Source organism: Anomaloglossus baeobatrachus, chromosome 7, assembly GCF_048569485.1.
Source record: "Anomaloglossus baeobatrachus isolate aAnoBae1 chromosome 7, aAnoBae1.hap1, whole genome shotgun sequence".
NCBI lineage: Eukaryota > Metazoa > Chordata > Amphibia > Anura > Aromobatidae > Anomaloglossus > Anomaloglossus baeobatrachus.
In genome coordinates this window covers 55,635,827-55,659,493 of record NC_134359.1, presented here as the reverse complement: position 1 = coordinate 55,659,493, position 23,667 = coordinate 55,635,827, and the positions used below count along the sequence as shown (strand labels likewise).

Genomic DNA, 23,667 nt, shown 5'->3' with positions numbered 1-23,667 from the left:
AAACAGTATAAAGACATTACAGTACGGGATCACAGCTGATTCTTATTGTGAGGTAAAACGTTATCTGCCCGTGTTGGGTTTTTTTTGTTTTGTTTTTTAAAAAATGTTTTACCTCATAGAAAGAATGCGGTAAAACATTAAAAAAATGTAAAATATCAAACAGGGAAGGTTTTACCTACCATAAGAATCAGCTGCTGTAATGTCTGTATACTTTTTTTGCATCCTCTCCTGCCTAGGAGCTGTGGTATGATCAGACCATGTTCCTGTACAGTCAGACACAGCCATTACACAGTACATGTCTAGGATGCGCACAATGCGCAAATGTAACCAAAGGCAGTACCTTCACGCATGCCAGAACGGGCAAGACTTTTCGGATTAAGGGCTTTTATACATGCGACAGTTCGTACGTTGTATATTATATCAAGTGCCCGTGCGGTCTCGGATATGTTGGGGAGACTACCCAGCATATTCGGGACCGGATCAGCCGGCACTAATCGGACATTAGATGCGGCAATACACTGTTGCCTATTCCCCATCACTTTTCGACAGCGGGACATCAGATCTCACAGCTTAAATTTCAAATAATTGATCATGTCGATATAGCACGCAGAGGGGGTAATAGGACTAGACGCCTATTGGAGAAAGAGGCTAGATGGATACATACTCTGGGCACGTTAGAACCGTATGGTCTTAATAGAAAATATGAGACGGCCGTTTCATAATTCTGGTGTCACTTTGAGTCTTTTGGCTGACCCTTATCTGCTTGGGGCTGACTAATTTGTCCAAAAACATAATACCGGACATAATCATGCCATGATATGTATATAATCACATTGTATGAGATAACAATGTGTATCTCCTAATGTTTAATCATGATGCGGTACATTTTTTGTCAACAGTATAATTATACCTGAAAACATATGTTGTCTTCACTTATGCTTGTAATTTTACCCATATGTTGATATTGTTCTCTCTTTCTTACAGAAACGCTAATTATTTGACCAGAGGGCACTTATCTATATTCACAAGGACCCTGTGCACCGTTCCTGTTACTAACTAGGCACCTAGGATGAGCCAGTCCGGCTTCCACCCAATAGCATACACGGTTTGTGTGTTTGCCCAGCCATTTCCCCTCCCAATCACATGATCTAGCCACTATGACACTTGCCAGTGAAGTCGGGCCGGGAACGCGCACTGCACATGCGCGGTGTGCGTTCCACAGTCCCGACTTCCTGAGTTCCAAATACAGGAAGTTACACTCATAAACCCGCCCCCACTTCCTTTTAAACCGCTTCCACGCTGGACATAGCTCACTGTGCAGGTGACTTGTCACAGAACACACGTCCAGCAGCGGTTTGGTAAGTAGTGGCAGCCGACCTCTCGCCTCCTCCTTTTCTGTGCACTTAAACATCTTCTAAATATGATGATTATATGACTTATCACTTCTGTCTTTGCAAGGTCCGGGCAATTGCACTTCCGGTTCTACCGGCTTCAGTTTTCCCCTACTGCCTGATGACATAGGTATTGGAACATTGTAAATGCACTCTGTATACGGTATTCCCTTTTAGACTTTAGTATTTATGATTGTTCACTTCTACCATAGAACGATCATACTGACACAGCACATGCAGACCTGTTCACCAGCTATTACAAGTTTCTCACTTCACTGCTTCTCAGCAGGTAACTGGCTTTACCCACGCAGTCATATTGTACACTATCATGGTTATAGCTTGCTGCTTAAACGCATACTATTGATGTGTCTATAGTTTTCTCCAGGTGGAGATAGGATTCAATTCAAGCACCAGTTTATGGTTATTCCCTTGTGTTATGTGACCAGATACATGCTGCTCCTTCTTGGCACCATACATATAGGTAAATTCTTCTATGATACTATATAAGTATTTTTTCACTATGGTCCCTAACATGAGATATGATTTCTTCTATTAAGGTCTAATTCTGTAGCACCATTTACTGTTACATACAGTATAAGATCGATGTACTAGCATTGAATACCCTTCACGTGTATACCGTTCCAATTATGGGTATGCAAATTGACACAGGTACCTCATTTTTTGTACATATAATCAATATGCAGCAGACAGTATTGTTCTTATGTGTAACGCATATTTGCATTATGTTTCACTAATACATGTTTTTCATTATAGTGATAAACATATGAGGCTCCACTCATTCCCATAAATCCTAACCCCTCTACTGAATGTTTGCATACATCTAATTTTGCACGGTGAGTGCTATGACAGAGGCCCTGCATTTTTCTCCTCCATTTTGCATGTATTTCCTTCTATCTTGCTCCTTTCTTGTCCTTACTTTCCTGCTCTTTATTTCCTCCTTCCTTCTATCATGCTCCTTTTTATCTCCATTTTTTCTACCTTTGGTCGGACTTCCATAGACGTTGATGGGCACACACTTCCATCACCGGCATTAATATAGTCATCCAGGTCCTAGAGTATGCACCAATTATTCACCTATACCTACTAGTTCATGAACATATGGGATCAATTTCACTATGTGTCACAATATGTTTCTACCCTAAGAACATGTCCTTATCTGTTATTAAAAATGATGTTGGATGGCATAAAATTACTCCTTCTTTCTGTTTATGAATGTAATTTTGACTGTAATATTTGTATATTTATCAGATAATAGTCCATGTTGACGAAGGCCTGTGGCCGAAACGTCCAGTTTGTTGGACCACATTCATTTTTTCTGAGAAAAAACATTCAAGGAACTATTGTGTTAATAAAAATATTGCATACAACTTTATTGCATTCTGCCTTTTTCTGGGAGTTGTAGTGTGCCAGGGTTACTCTTTTTCTATTACACAGTACACAGCAGGGACACATATATAAGATTATCTCAGCTCAGGAACATTTTATTTAAACACATCCAATTGTGGAAATTATCATTATTCCAAGATCTATTAAAATCAACTTTAAAAAGAACTTTGTGGGGAAACCTCTTTAAGTCTGAAGACGAGCACAAGATAAAGAGCATTTCTTTAATTTTTTTTTCAAAAAAATTGTATTCTCCGTGTAATTAACATCTCAGAATTACACACATAAAATCTATTTTGCTCACAAATCCTAGTGCGATACATAGAAATGATCCCATCTGATGTAGTCAGTCAATGACGGAGGCAATGACAATCTCAAGAAGAGACAAAAAAATATCAGCTCATCAGTTCTGCTCCACTAAACTGGTATTTACGTGGATCCCGGGCAGCGCGCAATGAGTCGTTTCATGAATCATCAGCCTAAACCCAGAATCTTCGGGTTATTTTACCGGAATAACTGGGGGTTTAGAGACTGAAGGCGCAGACTATCAGCGCCACCAAGTGGTGACCATGCAGAAGACATGGAAGCGGCAATACTACAGGATTTTACATAACTCTGCGCTCCATGCTAATATTGGGCCGGTCTTACATATCTACAAATCCCAAACCGTGATGTAAGGACTGTCCGCAGGTCTCCTGGCCCCAATGCAACAGCTTCCCAGGCAAGAAACTGTGGAGTTTGGGCAAGGAGACAAGCGGCCGGTCCGTACATCGCAGCTTTGTAAAGTACGTTCATGAATACTTGTTCTGAGAGGATCTCGAGGGGTTATTCTGATCACTCTCAGACCAATACTACACAAAGCCTAGCATGGGACTGTTCTCTTAATTGTTGGTAAGATTCAGGACTCCACGTCTCGCCCATACAATAACGCCCCTCCGCTGCGGTCAATCAAGAGGAAGCGTTTTACTCCCAGTTCAATCAGAGTCCGCAATATTCTGTATGATACATACATGACCGCTGGGATAAGGACGAGGCGAGGCAGAAAGTACGCCATCATCAAAGACAACACTTACCCTTTGGTGTGTACATTCCTTGTTGCATGGATCCCCCGGGCTCAAATACAGGCGCTTTAAAGTCAGCGACTGCCGACAACACAGACTCAAAGCTGCAGCTTCCCGGCATTATTCCACTCTTGGGATTAGGGCTTTCTGGAATGTAAACTACAAGTTCAGGAAAACTGAGGTAAACAATCACGGTAAGAAAAGAACCCGTCAATGGGGGACATGCCGCACAATCTGTGGGGAGCAGGTTATAGGAGCTGAGCAGATATATAGATTTGTGGGAAAAGATTCAGTAAAATTTGTAATCCATTAAAGTCCCTCTTCTTTGTATACCTAGGAGTCCAGTGGGCGGTCCTAATCCTTGAAATGTATTAAAGTCCCTCTTCTTTGTATACCTAGGAGTCCAGTGGGCGGTCCTAATCATTGGAATTTATTAAAATCCCTCCTCTTTGTATACCTAGGACCCCCCCCCACTGGACTCTTAATCATTGGACTTTATTAAATGCCCTCTTTGTATACCTAGGAGTCCAGTGGGCGGTCCTAATCCTTGAAATGTATTAAAGTTCCTTTTCTTTGTATAAATAGGAGTCCAGTGGATGATCTTAATGATTGGAATTTCTTGAAATCCCTCCTATTAGTGGACTCATAGGCAATGAATCCCATTGGACTCATTGCCTATGAGTCCAGTGGGCAATCTTAATCAGTGGCTGAATAAATATACACAGAATTAGCTGTCTGAAATCCTCAGAATTAGCAAGGAATCACAAAAACAATAATACTAAACATTTTCTTACAATGACCTTTCTTATCAGAAATTGAAAATACAAAATAGAGAGTATATGGAGATAAACCAAGGTGATTATACAATACTAATCCATGAGAAAAAAGTAACAGTAAATCTATGGTGAGGACACAGTGTGACCATAAGGATTCATGAATGGCGTGACTAATAGGGTATAATAATAATAATAATAATAATAATAATAATAATAATAAAAAATATATTTGATAAGATGAGTGGCTGACAGTATAATCCAGACAAAAAAAACACTGAAAGATCTCCAAATAGTAATGTGGTGTGGCCAGTAGATGGCACCCTAATACAGTCATACGCTAGTAACACACCTTTAGAAAAGGGCGAATAATATGGTAACAAGAGATCAAGGAAGTGGATATAGGAAAAATATCAATGCTACAGAGAATCTGTGGATGACTACTGCACAAACATCATATATAAAGTCACAAGTACTCAGTGTCTGCATGTGTGAAGACTCCTGATGAGAGTTTCGCATGAGCTTCCTCAAGGGGGTCTGTAAATATGTGTTCTGTGTGTCCTCAAAATTGACCTACTACTTTTTTTTTTTTTTTCTTTTTTCTTTTTCATGGATATATATTGGGAGTTCCCCTACTTAATTTTTGGGACTATGGTCCTGGATTCTGTCAGATATATATAGATCTGCTCTGTCTATAGAAATAGGTTAGATTGCCTTGAAATGCGTAGACAAACCATTTTCAACTTAATCCATTTGGAGTCCCTCTCGTTCATCAAGGCAGCGCAGAGGAGCCACATTTGATCCTGATCATCTCCTATCTCGGGGTGCATCAGCCGCGGATCTGCAGCAGCCGGTCACACATGCATTAGAACTTGTATCACACACAACTATCCCAGGTGAGGAGCTAATAATCTCATTGTAACCAGTTAAAACCCTATTGCGCTTGTTTCTCCAAATCACTGGTAGAGGCAGCCAGGTATGCTCTGTTGGTGTTGCACTGTGAAGTGGCGTTCAAATTAAAGGGATTTTCCATTACTTTTACACTGATTACCTAGCCTTAGGTCATTGGTATCACATTGGTGGTGGAGACACCCAGCACTTCGACAATTAGCCAATCCTGATGTGGCTAGAAGTGATCAGTTTCAGACCTGCTTAGCACAGCTTCACCAACTGTATAGTGGCAGCGGCCAGGTACTGCACAATGGCCCCCATTTTATTAAATAGGGGTGACTCTACAGTACCCAGCTTCAGTCACTTGGTAGTGGACAGAACAGTGTAGCTCCGAAAGTATTCACATCTGGCTGCCAACACAAACTTCAACAGCTGATGGTTAGGGGTGATGGATGTTGGACAGCACGGTGGCTCAGTGGTTAGCAATGCAGTCTTCCAGCGTTTGGGTCCTGAGTTCAATTCCCACCAAGGACACCATCTGCAAGGAGTTTGTATGTTCTCCCTGTGTCTGCGTGGGTTTCCTCCGGGTAATCAGTTTTCCTCCCACACTCCAAAAACATACAGGTAGGGACCTTAGATTGTGAGCCCCAATGGGGACAGTGTTACCAATGTATGTAAAGCGCTGTGGAATTAATAGCGCTATATAAATGAATAAATTATTATTATTATTATTGTCGCACCCCCACAGATGTGATATTGCTGACCAATTCTAAGGATAAATCATTTATATAAAAGCACTGAACAACGCTTTAACACACTGAGCTTACATACCTCCCTGATAGAGGATTTCTTATAGGTAGCTCCCAAAAATGTATCACAATATGGTTAAAGGGAATTCTGTAAGAATTATACCGTACCATTCATATCAGAATATATAAATAGGCATTTTAATTAAAAAAAAAAAAAAAGTAGTGGTTTTATAATGATTTTATCATATTTTAACATTTATTTATTTTTTTTATTTTATTTTTTTTTTTAAATCGGATGAATAAAAAGGTTTCTTTTTAAAAGGAAAGGGAGGAATAAGATTAACCAAAGGATATTGCAACCTATGGCCCATAAATGATCTCCCAAGAGAGAAACTGTATATTCGGAGAAATCCAGTAACGTGTGAGAAAGGATATAAGATCGAGCAGCGAGCTGTGCGTCCGGTCGTTCATACATAACTGAGCGATCATCTCTGCTCGGAGGATCTCGTCATCAGTCATTCCTAAAATCAGAAACACAAAAGGTTAAGGTGGTCGACACATTCATGTCAGAACCTAATAATGAAGTCTAAAATAAAGGTATCATAATATATTAAAAAATAAGGTATAGTCCCATTTTACTTTATCATAACGTATGAGGAATTACCTTTTGCCCCAAAATACTCTAATTGGGTTTCCCCACAATTGATATTTAGCCATGATCCACAGGATGGGTGATATGTGATTGATCACTGAGGAACCCAACACTGGGACCCCACTGATCACGAACATAGTGGTGACAATACGGTTGCTGAAACCTTACACAAACACAAGTTTTCAGGATCAAAACTACTGACAGGCCCCCTTTAAAAGCTTCTGTCTAGTATTACCAAAACATGGCAGTTTTCTTTTTCTTAAAGGAAGCAGCTCCCCATTTATCCCAGAGTTTAATCCCAGACTATAGTTCATCTCCAATGAAGTACGTAAATGTAGTCCAGAAAGACCACTATACACAAACTGTGGGCAACTGTGGCAATGTTTCTGGGCGGCACAGTGGCTCAGTGGTTAGCACTCCAGTCTTGCAGCGCTGGGGTCCTGGGTTCGAATCCCACCAAGGACACCATCTGCAAGGAGTTTGTATGTTCTCCCTGTGTTTGTGTGGGTTTCCTCAGGGTTCTCCGGTTTCCTCCCACACTCCAAAAAAAACCATACAGATAGTGAATTTAGATTGTGAGCCCCAATGGGGACAGTGTTCCTGATGTATGTAAAGCGCTGCGGAATATGTTAGGCTAGTTTCACACTTGCGTTGGACGGGATCCGTAGCATTGCGTTGTGTGACGCATGCAACGGATGCGTTGCATATAGTGGCACAACACATGCTACAGATCGTACAAAATAACGCAATCCATTGTAGTTTTTTTTCCTTGACTTTACACATCTGAGCATGCACAGTTGTGTAAAGACAGCTGCGTTAAACGGAATCCGTCAAATGACGCATTTTAACGGAATCCGCCACCATAGGCGTCCATTATAAAAACAACGGACGCCTAACGGATTCCTGCAGGTTGCGTTTTTTGACACTCCGCCAAGCGCAGAAAAACGTTACATGCAGCGTTCCATCCGCCCGACGCAGCGTCAAAATAACGACGCTGCGTCGTCCAGCGGATGCAACGCAGACACTTGCGTTACAGTGCGTCGTCCATATAAGTCTATGGAGAATAGCTCAGTGCGTTAACGGACTGCGCTATTTTCCATAGTGACGGAAAGCGCTGAACGCAAGTGTGAAACTAGCCTTAGCGCTATATAAAAATAAAGATTTATTTATTTATTTTAAGAAATCAGCCATGTTTTTTTCTAATGCTGGATAATACTTTTATGAAATGAAGTATGTTTAAGTATTAAGGGGATTCTGAATAGAGATGAAACTGCAAAGTTTAATATTTTCACATATAGAGAAGTTAAATATCGGCACAACTTACCCAAATGTAAGCGGAGGCTTAGCAGGATAACCAGAAACGTCAGCGCTCCTTCCAGCATTGATCGTTCGTGATCGGAGTCAAGGACTAAGTTCTGGTGTTGGGAGGCCATTGTTAATAGATCCACAACCTTAAACCTTTAGAAAGAAAGGGAAACATTTCAAATGTACGGCTATAAACTGAACATAGAATTATGCAAAATTACAAGCCAGGTTAAAAATCGGGCTTAAAAAAAAAAAAAGTTTTGCACCTTGTTCACACTACTGGTGTTCCAGACATACATTCTTTAGTTAGTATGCATTTTCTGTCTGAGAACCCTGCCCCACCCACAGCCTTATTTCACATATATAGCTTGGTCCTTTGCTTCTCATACAGAGCAAGTTTTTTAACTGCAGGTGAGGTTACACATAGTGTAGGGATGTTATGAGAACCATTCCCAAAAAAACGAGCCATAAGGTGGACACGCTATCAGTATAAAATATACAGACCACGTGTCAGCACTACTCAAGGTTAATAATCATAACAAAAGGAGAAATGCGAGTAAACGTGCAAAACACGAAAACCTTTATTAATGAAGATCACACACAACAAGGGAAGTACAAGATGTGTGAACAGATAGATAGTAATAGATATAAAGTTTCCTATTTGTCTCCAATCATCCAGGAAAAGGGTTGATGGAGATTGAACTATACCTCAAAATTGAGGACTATAGCAAATGGATGAGGAGGGAAATAGGAAACAAATGGAGATTTATAAATGATTGGGGTCTTCCTCCTTGCGAAAGCAACAGTACCTCCGCGAAACGCGCGTTGGTGGTGATCCTGTCCCTTATGGGTTATTCGTACTGATGTTGTGACTGCGCCTTGGTTTCCCCTGAGACTGCACTTGCACTTTTGGCAAATTTAGGGAACGTTCTGACTTTTTGTCTTAGCATGTTTACTTTGGGGTCCCTGCCCAGTTGTGTGCACTTTCACTTTATTGAATCATGTGATAGATCTTTATAAATCTCCATTTGTTTCCTGTTTCCCTCCTCATCCATTTGCTATAGTCCTCAATTTTGAGGTCTAGTTCAATCTCCATCCACCCTTTTCCTGGATGATTAGAGACAAATAGGAAACTTTATATCCATTACTATCTATCTGCTTACTATATTTGTGATATTGTGCTATGTTGTTGTGTGTGATCTTCATTAATAAAAGTTTTTGTATTTTGCACATTTCTACTTTGTTCTAAATAGTGTAGGGACCCTAAAAATAGAGATTACCTTGGCATGGTTTTGGGGCTCTTTTGCATTGATCAATACAATGGCTAACCATCTCTTATTTTCCTATTATTCATAGCAGTTATGCATGTTCCATTTTCATGTTTTTTACTTTTTCAAATAGTCATTGTATATTTCATTCTAGTATTCCCATAGCAGTTCTTCTTTTCATCATTCCCATATACATTGTGACTAGTGTGCGACTCTTTATCCTATTGTGCAGTTATATGTGTTTTGTTTTACACCTTGTTCACACTACTGGTGTTCCAGACATACATTCTTTAGCTCACTCATCACTAGTTACGAGTACTGAGCACCTGAGCATGGTAGTGCTCACTCATTACTAGTTATGAGTACTGAGCACCCGAGCATGGTAGTGCCTGCTCATCACTAGTTACGAGTACTGAGCACCCGAGCATGGTAGTGCTCACTCATCACTAGTTACGAGTACAGAGCAACCGAGCATGGTAGTGCTCGCTCATCACTAGTTACGAGTACTGAGCACCCGAGCACGGTAGTGCTCACTCATTACTAGTTACGAGTACTGAGCACCTGAGCATGGTAGTGCTCAGTCATCACTAGTTACGAGTACTGAGCACCTGAGCATGGTAGTGCTCACTCATTACTAGTTACGAGTACTGAGCACCTGAGCATGGTAGTGCTCACTCATCACTAGTTACGAGTACTGAGCACCTGAGCATGGTAGTGCTCACTCATTACTAGTTACGAGTACTGAGCACCCGAGCACGGTAGTGCTCACTCATTACTAGTTACGAGTACTGAGCACCCGAGCATGGTAGTGCTCACTCATTACTAGTTACGAGTACTGAGCACCCGAGCATGGTAGTGCTCACTCATTACTAGTTACGAGTACTGAGCACCCGAGCATGGTAGTGCCCGCTCATCACTAGTTACGAGTACTGAGCACCCGAGCATGGTAGTGCTCACTCATCACTAGTTACGAGTACTGAGCACCCGAGCATGGTAGTGCTCACTCATCACTAGTTACGAGTACTGAGCACCTGAGCATGGTAGTGCTCGCTCATCACTAGTTACGAGTACTGAGCACCCGAGCATGGTAGTGCTCACTCATCACTGGTTACGAGTACTGAGCACCCGAGCATGGTAGTGCTCACTCATCACTAGTGATGATCCTCATTTTCATACATAGATTGAAACATAATCATTGACTGAAACAAACAGCTGTGTAGGAGGCTTGAGCCTGGGTTAGGAACAGCCAAAGGCTATGTGCGCACGCTGCGTTTTTTTGACGCTGCGTTTAGCGGCCAAAAACGCACAAAAACACACCTGCGTCGAAAAAACGCATCAAAAAACGCATGCGTTTTTACCGCGATTTGGTGCGTTTTTGGCTGCGTTTTGCTGCGTTTTTGATCTCTGCGTTTTGCTGCGTTTTTCCAATGCATTGCATGGGCGGAAAACGCAGAAAAACGCAGGAAAGAATTGACATGTCCATTTTTTTTTTCAAGCTCAAAAACGCAGCTTAAAAAAACAGTTGTGTGCGGACAGCAAAAGTGAAAACTCAGACTTTGCTGGGGAAGCAAAGTCATGCAGTTTTGAGGCCAAAAACGCACCCGAAAAACGCACAAAAACGCCGCGAAAAACGCACTGTGCGCACATAGCCAAACTCTGCTACAAAGGTGAGGTTATGGATGTCGTTTTCATGGTATCACAGCAAGACTGAGAGCAGCAACAAGACATAAGGTAGTTGTATTTCATCAGCAAAGTACCTCCCGGGCAAAGATTTTAAAGCGGACTTGGATTTCATGATGTGCTGTTCAAACATCAAGATATTGGCAACGATGAATATATTAGATGCAGTGATTGAGCAAAGAAACTTTGCGCAGCAGATGAAAGACACATTATACTTCCTCAATTTTGAAAAGGAAGATGTCCAGCAGTGCCATCACAGTAATCAGTTGCCAGGTTGTGTACGGTATAGTAGCTGGGTCTCTCTCCAAAGAGGTCTTTACAAATTTTTTTTAATTTTTTTTCTATACTTGACAATTCCTGCACCTTTCTGAGGGACATCCACACCAACAATCTATGTTTAGTTACATCTGTCATTTTTAATCACTATTCTAGTCTTCATGTATTATTTTTCCACAAGGTATTGTGTTTTATAGGCATTCAGTAACTTCAAAGTTCATGGAGAATTTTTTACGTGAGTTTTTAAATTGTCGATTGACATTCTGTGTATGGTTGTTTTTTCTGCTTCTATTAAAGGGAACCGGTCATGTAGAATATGCGTTCTGATTAGAGTTGAGCGGACTGGCAATAATCGGGGTCCGGCGGATCCTCGGCGTGCTGATAAAGAATTCCGGATCCGATCTGGAATTCGGCACCATATATGTTAATGGGAAGTGGAATCCGGGGGGGGGAGGGAAGAGCGCGCGAGAGAGAGAGAGACAGAGAGAGCGCGCGAAAGGGAGAGAGAGCGCGCGAAAGGGAGAGAGAGCGCGCGAAAGGGAGAGAGAGCGCGCGAAAGGGAGAGAGAGCGCGCGAAAGGGAGAGAGAGCGCGCGAAAGGGAGAGAGAGCGCGCGAAAGGGAGAGAGAGCGCGCGAAAGGGAGAGAGAGCGCGCGAAAGGGAGAGAGAGCGCGCGAAAGGGAGAGAGAGCGCGCGAAAGGGAGAGAGAGCGCGCGAAAGGGAGAGAGAGCGCGCGAAAGGGAGAGAGAGCGCGCGAAAGGGAGAGAGAGCGCGCGAAAGGGAGAGAGAGCGCGCGAAAGGGGGAGAGCGCGCGAAAGGGTGGGAGAGCGCGCGAAAGGGTGGGAGAGCGCGCGAAAGGGTGGGAGAGCGCGCGAAAGGGAGAGCGCGCGAAAGGGAGGGAGAGCGCGCGAAAGGGAGAGAGAGCGCGCGAAAGGGAGAGAGAGCGCGCGAAAGGGGGAGAGCGCGCGAAAGGGTGGGAGAGCGCGCGAAAGGGTGGGAGAGCGCGCGAAAGGGTGGGAGAGCGCGCGAAAGGGAGAGCGCGCGAAAGGGAGGGAGAGCGCGCGAAAGGGAGAGCGCGCGAAAGGGAGAGCGCGCGAAAGAGCGCGCGAGAGAGAGAGCGAGAGAGAGAGAGCGAGAGAGAGAGAGAGAGCGCGCGCGAGAGAGAGCGCGAGATAGAGAGCGCGCGAGATAGAGAGAGAGCGCGAGAGAGAGCGCGAGAGAGAGAGGGCGAGAGAGAGAGCGAGAGGGCGAGAGAGAGAGCGAGAGGGCGAGAGAGAGAGCGAGAGCGCGAGAGAGAGCGCGAGAGAGAGAGAGAGAGCGCGAGAGAGAGCGCGAGAGAGAGAGAGCGCGAGAGAGAGAGAGCGCGAGAGAGAGAGAGCGCAAGAGAGAGAGAGCGCGAGAGAGAGAGAGCGCGAGAGAGAGAGAGCGCGAGAGAGAGAGCGCGAGAGAGAGCGCGAGAGAGGGCGAGAGAGAGCGCGAGAGAGAGAGCGCGAGAGAGAGAGCGCGAGAGAGAGCGCGAGAGAGGGCGAGAGAGAGCACGCGAGAGAGAGAGGGCGAGAGAGCACGCGAGAGAGAGCGCGCGCGAGAGAGCGCGCGAGAGAGAGCGCGAGAGAGAGAGCGCGAGAGAGAGAGCGCGAGAGAGAGAGCGCGAGAGAGAGAGCGCGAGAGAGAGAGCGCGAGAGAGAGAGCGCGAGAGAGAGAGCGCGAGAGAGAGAGCGCGAGAGAGAGAGCGCGAGAGAGAGAGCGCGAGAGAGAGAGCGCGAGAGAGAGAGCGCGAGAGAGAGAGCGCGAGAGAGAGAGCGCGAGAGAGAGAGCGCGAGAGAGAGAGCGCGAGAGAGAGAGCGCGAGAGAGAGAGCGCGAGAGAGAGAGCGCGAGAGAGAGAGCGCGAGAGAGAGAGCGCGAGAGAGAGAGCGCGAGAGAGAGAGCGCGAGAGAGAGAGCGCGAGAGAGAGAGCGCGAGAGAGAGAGCGCGAGAGAGAGAGCGCGAGAGAGAGAGCGCGAGAGAGAGAGCGCGAGAGAGAGAGCGCGCGAGAGAGAGCGCGCGAGAGAGAGCGCGAGAGAGAGAGCGCGAGAGAGAGAGCGCGAGAGAGAGAGCGCGAGAGAGAGAGCGCGAGAGAGAGAGCGCGAGAGAGAGAGCGCGAGAGAGAGAGCGCGAGAGAAAGAGCGCGAGAGAAAGAGCGCGAGAGAAAGAGCGCGAGAGAAAGAGCGCGAGAGAAAGAGCGCGAGAGAAAGAGCGCGAGAGAAAGAGCCCATAGGGGCGTGATATCATGGAAAGTATGCAAACGCCCACAGGGCAATGTTATGCCCATGGTGCCACGAGCTCTGCTATTCACATTGGAAATATGTAAGTAATAAAACATTTTTTATTACTTTCATATTACACAATATTAAAACACAGGGATGGGTAGGGAGGTGTAATTAGGGCACACATGTGTCTGCTGATAGGTCAGCATGCATATTCTACATGACAGGTTCCCTTTAATTCAATGCTCAAATTTGAAGCATTATCTCAATTGACACATTGCATTTTTGAAGGGGGGGGGGGGGGGGAGACACCATTCATATGTATTCCCATTGAATTCAATAGGAATCCTCTTCAAAGAGCATCCTGAAGACGTTTTGGAGGTCTTTTGTTTTCCCCTTTTTTTCCAACAAAGTGTCTTATGGTCTAAGAAGCAGATCTTAGATTGAAGCCATGTGGAGGTTGTTAATTTAATTTTGATTTTGGTGCAAAATTTATATTTTTTTACACTAAATTTGACATGAAAAAGTTTAGTGGGCGCATACTTAATACTCATACTTTAAGAGTATGTGCACATGATCAAAGCCCGTGGCGGACCCTGTCCTGCGGGGCCGTGAGTCTCCTCCGCGGGAGACCGCAGCTATTCAAGCCTACGATCCGGGCTCGGATAGTTGTAGTCTCTCGCTGTGTCCTCCCTGCGGAGAATCCTTTGTGTTTGCAGCAAAGAATTGACATGCTGCGGCTCAGGAAGCCGCAATTCAGGTCAGTTTTTGCTGCTGAAAAAACATGGGAGGATGGGAGCATGGTAGGCATGGGATTTCTAGAAATCCATGCACTGTGCTTGTACTGTACAACGCAGCGAAAACACGCTGTGTCCAAAACAATGTGAACCCTCATGGTGGGCACGTAGCCTAATGGTGTCTAATGGGCACAGTCTCTGTAGAAAGCATCCATGTTTTTTATTTTCAGTAGTGGTAGTTTGGATTTCACTTAATCTTACCTTTCAAAAACTGATGAAATAAAGTAGTCTGGATCTAGTTTGGACGCACATACCTGAATCAGAAAAAAAAGGATTGTAACAGATTACAGTAGTAATAGAAATAAGAACAGCGGGACAGGAAAGTCTGCGATTGAGAACTTACCTGTAACAGGTAGATGTCTGGGTCAATCATGGAATTACAGAAATGTGACTGTACGTAGGTCATCGCTTGCCCTTTAATCTGCAGGCCATTTCGTACCCACATATTGCTGTGAATTTCAGACAGGCTTGCCTAGAACAAAAGCAGGACAAATTAGAATGACTCAAAAATTTAAGGATGTCTCTATGCTACATGAAGTGATAGAACAAACTGAGCAAGATTTTATGACCCCTTGCACTTCATCTTAGGCGGGCTTTACACGTTGCGACATCGCAAGCCGATGCTGCGATGTAGCACGCCATAGTCCCCGCCCCCGTCACAGGTACGATATCTTGTGATAGCTGGCATAGCGAAAATTATCGCTACGCCAGCTTCACATGCACTCACCTGCCCTTCGACCGTCACTCTGGCCGGCGACCTGCCTCCTTCCTAAGGGGGCGGGTCATGCGGCGTCATAGCGACGTCACACGGCAGGCGGCCAATAGCGGCGGAGATGAGCAGGATGTAAACATCCCGCCCACCTCCTTCCTTCCGCATTATGGCCGGCGGCAGGTAGATGTTCCTCGCTCCTGCGGCTTCACACACAGCGATGTGTGCTGCCGCAGGAACGAGGAACAACATCGTACCTGTCGCGGCACCGGCATTATGGAAATGTCGGAGCCTGCACCGATGATACGATAACGACGCTTTTGCGCTCGTTCATCGTATCATTTAGGATTTACACACTACGACATCGCAAGTGACGCCGGATGTGCGTCACTTTCGATTTGACCCCACCGACATCGCACGTGCGATGTCGTAGTGTGCAAAGCCGCCCTTAGGCCTCCTTCACATGTCCGTTGTTCTGGTATGGGTGGAATCTGTTTTCTTCACAGATATTACACATACCCATTATAACCTATGGTGATCTTCACTTGTCCGTGTTTTTACATAGACCATGTGTCCACACAAAACACACGGAGACGTCCATATTTTTTCCAAGGGCACAGATGACAAGGACAATACAAGTCTATGAGTCCCTGAAAAATACGTATAGCACACAGAAGCCATCCGAGTGCTGTACATGTATATTTCTCTGTGAAACATCCCAACGCTTCAAAAGAAAATATAAGGCAAAGAAGAAGGGAATTTTGTTACTTACCGTAAATTCCTTTTCTTCTAGCTCCTATTGGGAGACCCAGACGATTGGGTGTATAGCACTGCCTCCGGAGGCCACACAAAGCATTACACTAAAAAGTGTAAGGCCCCTCCCCTTCTGGCTATACACCCCCCGTGGGATCACGGGCTGCTCAGTTTTAGTGCTAAAGCAAGAAGGAGGAAAGCCAATAACTGGTTTAAACAAATTCACTCCGAAGTAACATCGGAGAACTGAAAACCGTTCAACATGAACAACATGTGTACCCGAAAAAAACCAACAATCCCGAAGGACAAACAGGGCGGGTGCTGGGTCTCCCAATAGGAGCTAGAAGAAAAGGAATTTACGGTAAGTAACAAAATTCCCTTCTTCTTCGGCGCTCCATTGGGAGACCCAGACGATTGGGACGTCCAAAAGCAGTCCCTGGGTGGGTAAAGAAATACCTCATGTTAGAGCTGCAAGACAGCCTTCCCCTACGGGGAGGTAACTGCCGCCTGCAGGACTCTTCTACCTAGGCTGGCGTCCGCCGAAGCATAGGTATGCACCTGATAATGTTTGGTGAAAGTGTGCAGACTCGACCAGGTAGCTGCCTGGCACACCTGTTGAGCCGTAGCCTGGTGTCGTAATGCCCAGGACGCACCCACGGCTCTGGTAGAGTGAGCCTTCAGCCCTGATGGAACCGGAAGCCCAGCAGAACGGTAGGCTTCAAGAATTGGTTCTTTGATCCATCGAGCCAGGGTGGCTTTGGAAGCCTGCGACCCTTTGCGCTTACCAGCGACAAGGACAAAGAGTGCATCCGAGCGGCGCAGGGGCGCCGTGCGGGAAATGTAGATTCTGAGTGCTCTCACCAGATCTAGCAAATGCAAATCCTATTCATACCGATGAACTGGATGAGGATAAAAGGAAGGTAAGGAAATATCCTGATTAAGATGAAAAGAGGATACCCCCTTAGGGAGAAACTCCTGAATGGGACGCAGCACTACCTTGTCCTGGTGGAACACCAGGAAGGGAGCCTTGGATGACAGCGCTGCTAGCTCAGACACTCTCCGAAGAGACGTGACCGCTACCAGAAAGGCCACTTTCTGTGAGAGTCGTGAAAGTGAAACATCCTTCAGAGGCTCGAAAGGCGTCTTCTGGAGAGCAACTAGTACCCTGTTTAGATCCCATGGATCTAACGGCCGTCTGTACGGAGAGACGATATGACAAACCCCCTGCAGGAACGTGCGCACCTGAGAAAGTTGTGCTAGACGCTTCTGAAAAAACACGGATAGTGCCGAGACTTGCCCTTTAAGGGAGCCGAGCGACAAGCCCTTTTCCAACCCAGATTGCAGGAAGGAAAGAAAAGTAGGTAACGCGAATGGCCAGGGGGATACTCCTTGTGCAGAGCACCAGGATAAGAAAATCCTCCACGTTCTGTGGTAGATCTTAGCAGAAGTGGACTTCCTAGCCTGTCTCATGGTGGCAACGACTCCTTGGGATAATCCTGAAGACGCTAGGATCCAGGACTCAATGGCCACACAGTCAGGTTCAGGGCCGCAGAATTCCGATGGAAAAACGGCCCTTGGGACAGTAAGTCTGGTCGGTCTGGTAGTGCCCACGGTTGGCCGACCGTGAGATGCCACAGATCCGGGTACCACGACCTCCTCGGCCAGTCTGGGGCGACGAGTATGACGCGGCTGCAATCGGATCTGATCTTGCGTAGCACTCTGGGCAAGAGTGCCAGAGGTGGGAACACATAAGGGAGCCAGAACTGCGACCAATCTTGCACTAAGGCGTCTGCCGCCAGAGCTCTTTGATCGCGAGACCGTGCCATGAACGTCGGGACCTTGTTGTTGTGCCGCGACGCCATTAGGTCGACGTCCGGCACCCCCCAGCGGCGACAGATTTCCTGAAACACGTCCGGGTGAAGGGACCATTCCCCTGCGTCCATACCCTGGCGACTGAGGAAGATTGCTTCCCAGTTTTCTACGCCCGGGATGTGAACTGCGGATATGGTGGATGCCGTGTCTTCCACCCACGTTAGAATCCGCCGGACTTCCTGGAAGGCTTGCCGACTGCGTGTCCCTCCCTGGTGGTTGATGTATGCCACCGCTGTGGAGTTGTCCGACTGAATTCGGATCTGCTTTCCTTCCAGCCACTGCTGGAAGGCTAGTAGGGCTAGATACACTGCCCTGATTTCCAGAACATTGATCTGAAGGGTGGACTCCTGCGGAGTCCACGTCCCTTGAGCCCTGTGGTGGAGAAAAACTGCTCCCCACCCTGACAGACTCGCGTCTGTCGTGACCACTGCCCAGGATGGGGGCAGGAATGATCTTCCCTGTGATAATGAGGTGGGAAGAAGCCACCATTGCAGAGAGTCCTTGGCCGTCTGGGAAAGGGAGACTTTCCTGTCCAGGGAAGTTGACTTCCCGTCCCATTGGCGGAGAATGTCCCATTGAAGTGGGCGCAGATGAAACTGTGCAAACGGGACTGCCTCCATTGCTGCCACCATCTTCCCTAGGAAGTGCATGAGGCGCCTTAAGGAGTGCGACTGACCATGAAGGAGAGACTGTACCCCTGTCTGTAGTGACCGCTGCTTGTCCAGCGGAAGCTTCACTATCGCTGAGAGAGTATGAAACTCCATGCCAAGATACGTTAGTGATTGGGTCGGTGGCAGATTTGACTTTGAAAAGTTGATGATCCACCCGAAAGTCTGGAGAGTCTCCAGCGCAACATTCAGGCTGTGTTGGCATGCCTCTTGAGAGGGTGCTTTGACAAGTAGATCGTCCAAGTAAGGGATCACCGAGTGTCCCTGGGAGTGCAAGACTGCTACCACTGCCGCCATGACCTTGGTGAAAACCCGTGGGGCTGTCGCCAGACCAAATGGCAGAGCTACGAACTGGAGATGTTCGTGTCCTATCACAAAACGTAGAAAACGTTGGTGCTCTGTAGCAATCGGCACGTGGAGATAAGCATCTTTGATGTCTATTGATGCAAGGAAATCTCCTTGAGACATTGAGGCAATGACGGAGCGGAGGGATTCCATCCGGAACCGCCTGGCGTTCACATGCTTGTTGAGCAGCTTTAGGTCCAGAACAGGACGGAACGAGCCGTCCTTTTTTGGAACCACGAAGAGATTGGAGTAAAAACCTTGCCCTTGTTCCTGAAGAGGAACAGGGATCACCACTCCTTCTGCTCTTAGTGAGCCCACCGCCTGCAGAAGAGCATCTGCTCGGTCGGGATGTGGGGAAGTTCTGAAGAACCGAGGCGGAGGACGAGAACTGAACTCTATCCTGTACCCGTGAGACAAAATGTCTGTTACCCACCGGTCTTTGACCTGTGGCAGCCAAATGTCGCAAAAGCGGGAGAGCCTGCCACCGACCGAGGATGCGGAGGGAGGAGGCCGAAAGTCATGAGGCAGCCGCCTTGGAAGCGGTTCCTCCGGTTGCTTTCTTGGGGCGTGAGTGAGCCCGCCAGGAATCTGAGCCCCTTTGCTCCTTCTGAGTCCCTTTGGACGAGGAGGATTGGGCCTTGCCGGAGCCTCGAAAGGACCGAAACTTCGACTGCCACCTCATTTGTTGAGGTTTGCTTGATCTGGGCTGGGGTAAGGAGGAGTCTTTACCCTTGGACTGTTTAATGATTTCAGCCAATTGCTCACCAAACAGTCTGTCTACAGATAGTGGCAAGCTGGTTAAACATTTTTTGGAAGCAGAATCCGCTTTCCATTCTTTTAACCACAAGGCTCTGCGCAAAACCACCGAGTTGGCAGACGCCATTGAGGTACGGCTCGTAGAGTCTAGGATAGCGTTGATAGCATAGGTCGCAAACGCAGACATTTGCGAAGTTAAGGACTCCACTTTCGGCACTGCTGGACGTATAATAGAGTCCACCTGTGCCAGACCAGCTGAAATAGCTTGGAGTGCCCACACGGCTGCGAATGCTGGAGCAAACGACGCGCCGATAGCTTCATAGACAGATTTCAACCAAAGGTCCATCTGTCTGTCATTGGCATCTTTAAGTGAAGCCCCATCCTCCACTGCAACTATGGATCTAGCCGCAAGCCTGGAGATTGGGGGATCCACCTTTGGACACTGGGTCCAGCGTTTGACCACGTCAGGGGGAAAGGGATAACGTGTATCCTTAAGACGTTTGGAGAAACGCTTGTCTGGATAAGCATGGTGTTTCTGGACTGATTCTCTGAAGTCAGCGTGGTCCAGAAAAGTACTCAGTTTACGCTTGGGATACCTGAAATGGAACTTCTCCTGCTGTGCAGCTGCCTCTTCTGCTGAAGGGGCTGGGGGAGAAATATCCAACAGTCTATTGATGGCCGCTATAAGGTCATTTACCATGGCGTCACCATCAGGAGTATCCAGATTGAGAGCGGTCTCAGGATTAGACTCCTGACCACCCTCCTCTGTCTCATCATACAGAGACTCGTCTCGCTGAGACCCTGACCAGCGTGATGACGTGGAGGGTCTCTCCCAGCGAGCTCGCTTAGGCTGCCTGGGACTGTCATCTGAGTCAGAGCCTTCAGCCTGAGATGCCTGGGACCCCCTTGAAGCACGGATTAACTCCAACTGAGGGGGACCGGGGAACATTGACGCAGCAGTGTCCATGGTCTGAGTAACTGGCCTGGCCTGCAAGGTCTCTAGGATTTTTGTCATAGTGACAGACATCTTGTCAGCAAAAACTGCAAACTCTGTCCCCGTCACCGGGACAGGGTTCACCGGTGACTCTGCCTGGGCCACTACCACCATAGACTCCGGCTGACGAAGTGGCACAGGGACCGAACATTGCACACAATGGGGGTCTTTGGAACCTGCCGGTAGATCAGCCCCACAAGCGGCACAAGCAGCGTATACAGCCTGTGTCTTGGCACCCTTGCGTTTTGCGGATGACATGTTGTCGTCTCCTCAGAGCAATATAGGGTATACAGCCAAGAAGCGACCTTACAGTGCAATATATATATATATATGGTATAGAGAAAAAAATACACCAATATAACACTGTGGCACTAGTGGGGCCAGCACTAATGTGCTGCTTACCGCCCGCTTAACGCGGGTGTGTGGTCGCCAGAAATCCCTTGTCTGGGTCTCCCAGAGCCTGTGTCCGTTCTCCAGCCAGACTGCCTGTAGGAATGGCTGCCGGCGTCCTGTGGAGAGGGGCGGGCCCTGGGCGTGCTGCAGACAAAGAGCGGGAACTGGCGTCCCACTGTGCCCAGTGAGAGGGCTGGAGTATGTAAATAAGACTCCAGCCCTCGGCGCTGACCATCGTACAGCGTCTCTCCCTTGCCCTGATTGACAGGGTGGGGGCGGGAACGAAGCGGAGCTAGGCCGCAAAAGCCGGGGACTAGATTTATAAGCGCCGCCGTCGTAAAAGCACGGTCGGCGCTAAGTCCCCGGCGCACCACAAGTCTCAGCCGCGCCGCCGCTCCAGGGGCGGCCGGCGCGGCAGTCCCCAACACAAAGTCCCTCAGAGAAACTGTAGTGACTGTAACCCCAGCGCGCAGCGCTACTGTCCCCGGCGCACTAGCACACCCAGCAAGTCTGGAGTGTGCGCGGCCTGTCCATACGGGGACACAGAGTACCTGAATGTTGCAGGGCCTTGTCCCTGAATGGTACCCCGCTCCGTATCCAGCAGGTTCTACGGGTCTGTGGATGGAGCCCGGCCTCAGGGCTTGGGGGCCGGTAAGATCCCACTTCCTCAGAGCCCCTCAGGGGGATGGGGAAGGAAAGCAGCATGTGGGCTCCAGCCTCCGTACCCGCAATGGGTACCTCAACCTTAACAAACACCGCCAATAGGAATGGGGTGAGAAGGGAGCATGCTGGGGGCCCTAGTATGGGCCCTCTTTTCTTCCATCCGATATAGTCAGCAGCTACTGCTGACTAAACAGTGGAGCTATGCGTGGATGTCTGACCTCCTTCGCACAAAGCTTGAAAACTGAGCAGCCCGTGAACCCACGGGGGGTGTATAGCCAGAAGGGGAGGGGCCTTACACTTTTTAGTGTAATGCTTTGTGTGGCCTCCGGAGGCAGTGCTATACACCCAATCGTCTGGGTCTCCCAATGGAGCGCCGAAGAAAAATAGAAAATGGAAAAGCACTCACTGATTTTTGCTGTGCAGTAAAAAAAAGTGTTTATTCACACGTGAAGGTTACATGCTGTGGCAAGCGGGGAGGGGGTAGGACGGGACAGCACGTCAGACGACGGCTGTTTCGCACTCTATAGTAGACCCATCGAAGCACTACTATAGAGTACGAAACGGCCGTCGTCTGACGTGCTGTCCCGTCCTACCGCCTCCCCACTTGCCAGAACATGTAACCTCCACGTGTGATTAAACACTTTTCTACTGTACAGCAAAAATCGGTGAGTGCGTTTCTATTTTCTATTTGCCTTGGATTATTCTGCTCCTTTTTGGAATAAGCACCACATAGCTGTAGTCAGTCCCTGTTTTTTACTGCCTAGTCTGTCTCTGCTAAACTTCTCGGAAGATAGCGGTAAAATGCTTAGTGTGAACTATGGCTTGTGCCAGAAAATTACCTATAAATTAAGTAGTGCCCAGAGTATTTCCTTCTCACTATCAAAAGAAAATATAGTTTGCAGATTTGGCCCTGGATCTTAAGAATAGACCAGACTAGTCACTGCACCGCTTCAGGTGATAGATGGTTTCTTGCTATGGAATTACCTAGAGCAGTGCTGGGATAAGCCTACCAGGGATGCTTTTCAGTCTAGTCTAGTCTCTGGCTATGGTTCACCGGCCAGATCTAACTAGATTTTGCATTTTTAAATAATATGAGAATGCAATAAAACCTCTGAGATCTACTAGCAAAAGTCTATGATCACCATGATGAATATCAGCTACATGACAACAGTATAACACACGCAGGACACAGAAAGAGGCTCTGTACCTGGATTAAAAGCGGGTGAACCATCAGCTTCATCAGCATTTCCTGGTCTGGCAAAATAGAATCCAAATCTATGTCCTGACACTTCACAGCCTGCGGAGAAAAGTGAGAAAGTCACATCAAGATAAAATGACTAATAAGAAGTGAGAAGACTGCAAGCATATTATTAGTAAGATTATCAGTCCTATCTACCAGGGCTCAGGTTCTCCAAATATTTAACATTGATATTTAGTGATGAGTGAGCACTACCATGCTCGGGTGCTCTGTACTCGTAACTAGTGATGAGTGAGCACTACCATGCTCAGGTGCTCTGTACTCGTAACTAGTGATGAGTGAGCACTACCATGCTCGGGTGCTCTGTACTCGTAACGAGCAGTTGGATGCTCGGACGGGTGAGACTCGAGTATAATGGAAGTCAATGGGGAACGCCAGAAAATTCCAGGAAAAATTCCAGATAAATGCTCGCATTCGCCATTGAACTTCCATTATACTTGGGCTCTCGAGTACTTGAATGCCAGGGGGATGTTCCCTCCTTGACTGTATTGTGCCCACTGTCAAGCTTGCTGGAGGAGGGATAATGCTATAGGAATGTTTTTGAGAAGGTGGTCTCAGCCTCTTGGTAACAGTGAAGGGAGATCTTAATAGTTCATTATACCATACATTGTGGATGATTGTAGCTTCCAACTTTTTGGGAACAGTTTGAGGAAGACCCTTTCTGTTCCCATGACTGTGCGCATTGCACAAAACAAGGTCCATAAAAACATGGCTGGTGGAGTTTGGTGTTGAAGAACATGACCGGCCGCACACAGGCCAGACCTCA

The 23,667-nt window shown here is 47.0% G+C and overlaps 1 protein-coding gene across 1 annotated transcript in view; it reads right to left on the bottom strand.

Annotated features, from left to right (window-relative positions):
- The window catches only part of UBR3 (ubiquitin protein ligase E3 component n-recognin 3), a gene marked incomplete at its 5' end in the record, with an annotated part of 224,320 nt that overhangs the window by 163,782 nt on the left and 36,871 nt on the right, over positions 1–23,667 (bottom strand). Inside the window, 6 exons of the mRNA XM_075319687.1 lie at positions 3,869–4,010; positions 6,705–6,790; positions 8,246–8,379; positions 14,692–14,744; positions 14,834–14,962; positions 22,851–22,940. Coding sequence (XP_075175802.1) covers positions 3,869–4,010; positions 6,705–6,790; positions 8,246–8,379; positions 14,692–14,744; positions 14,834–14,962; positions 22,851–22,940 — 634 coding nt within the window. The remainder of the gene's footprint in view (positions 1–3,868; positions 4,011–6,704; positions 6,791–8,245; positions 8,380–14,691; positions 14,745–14,833; positions 14,963–22,850; positions 22,941–23,667) is intronic.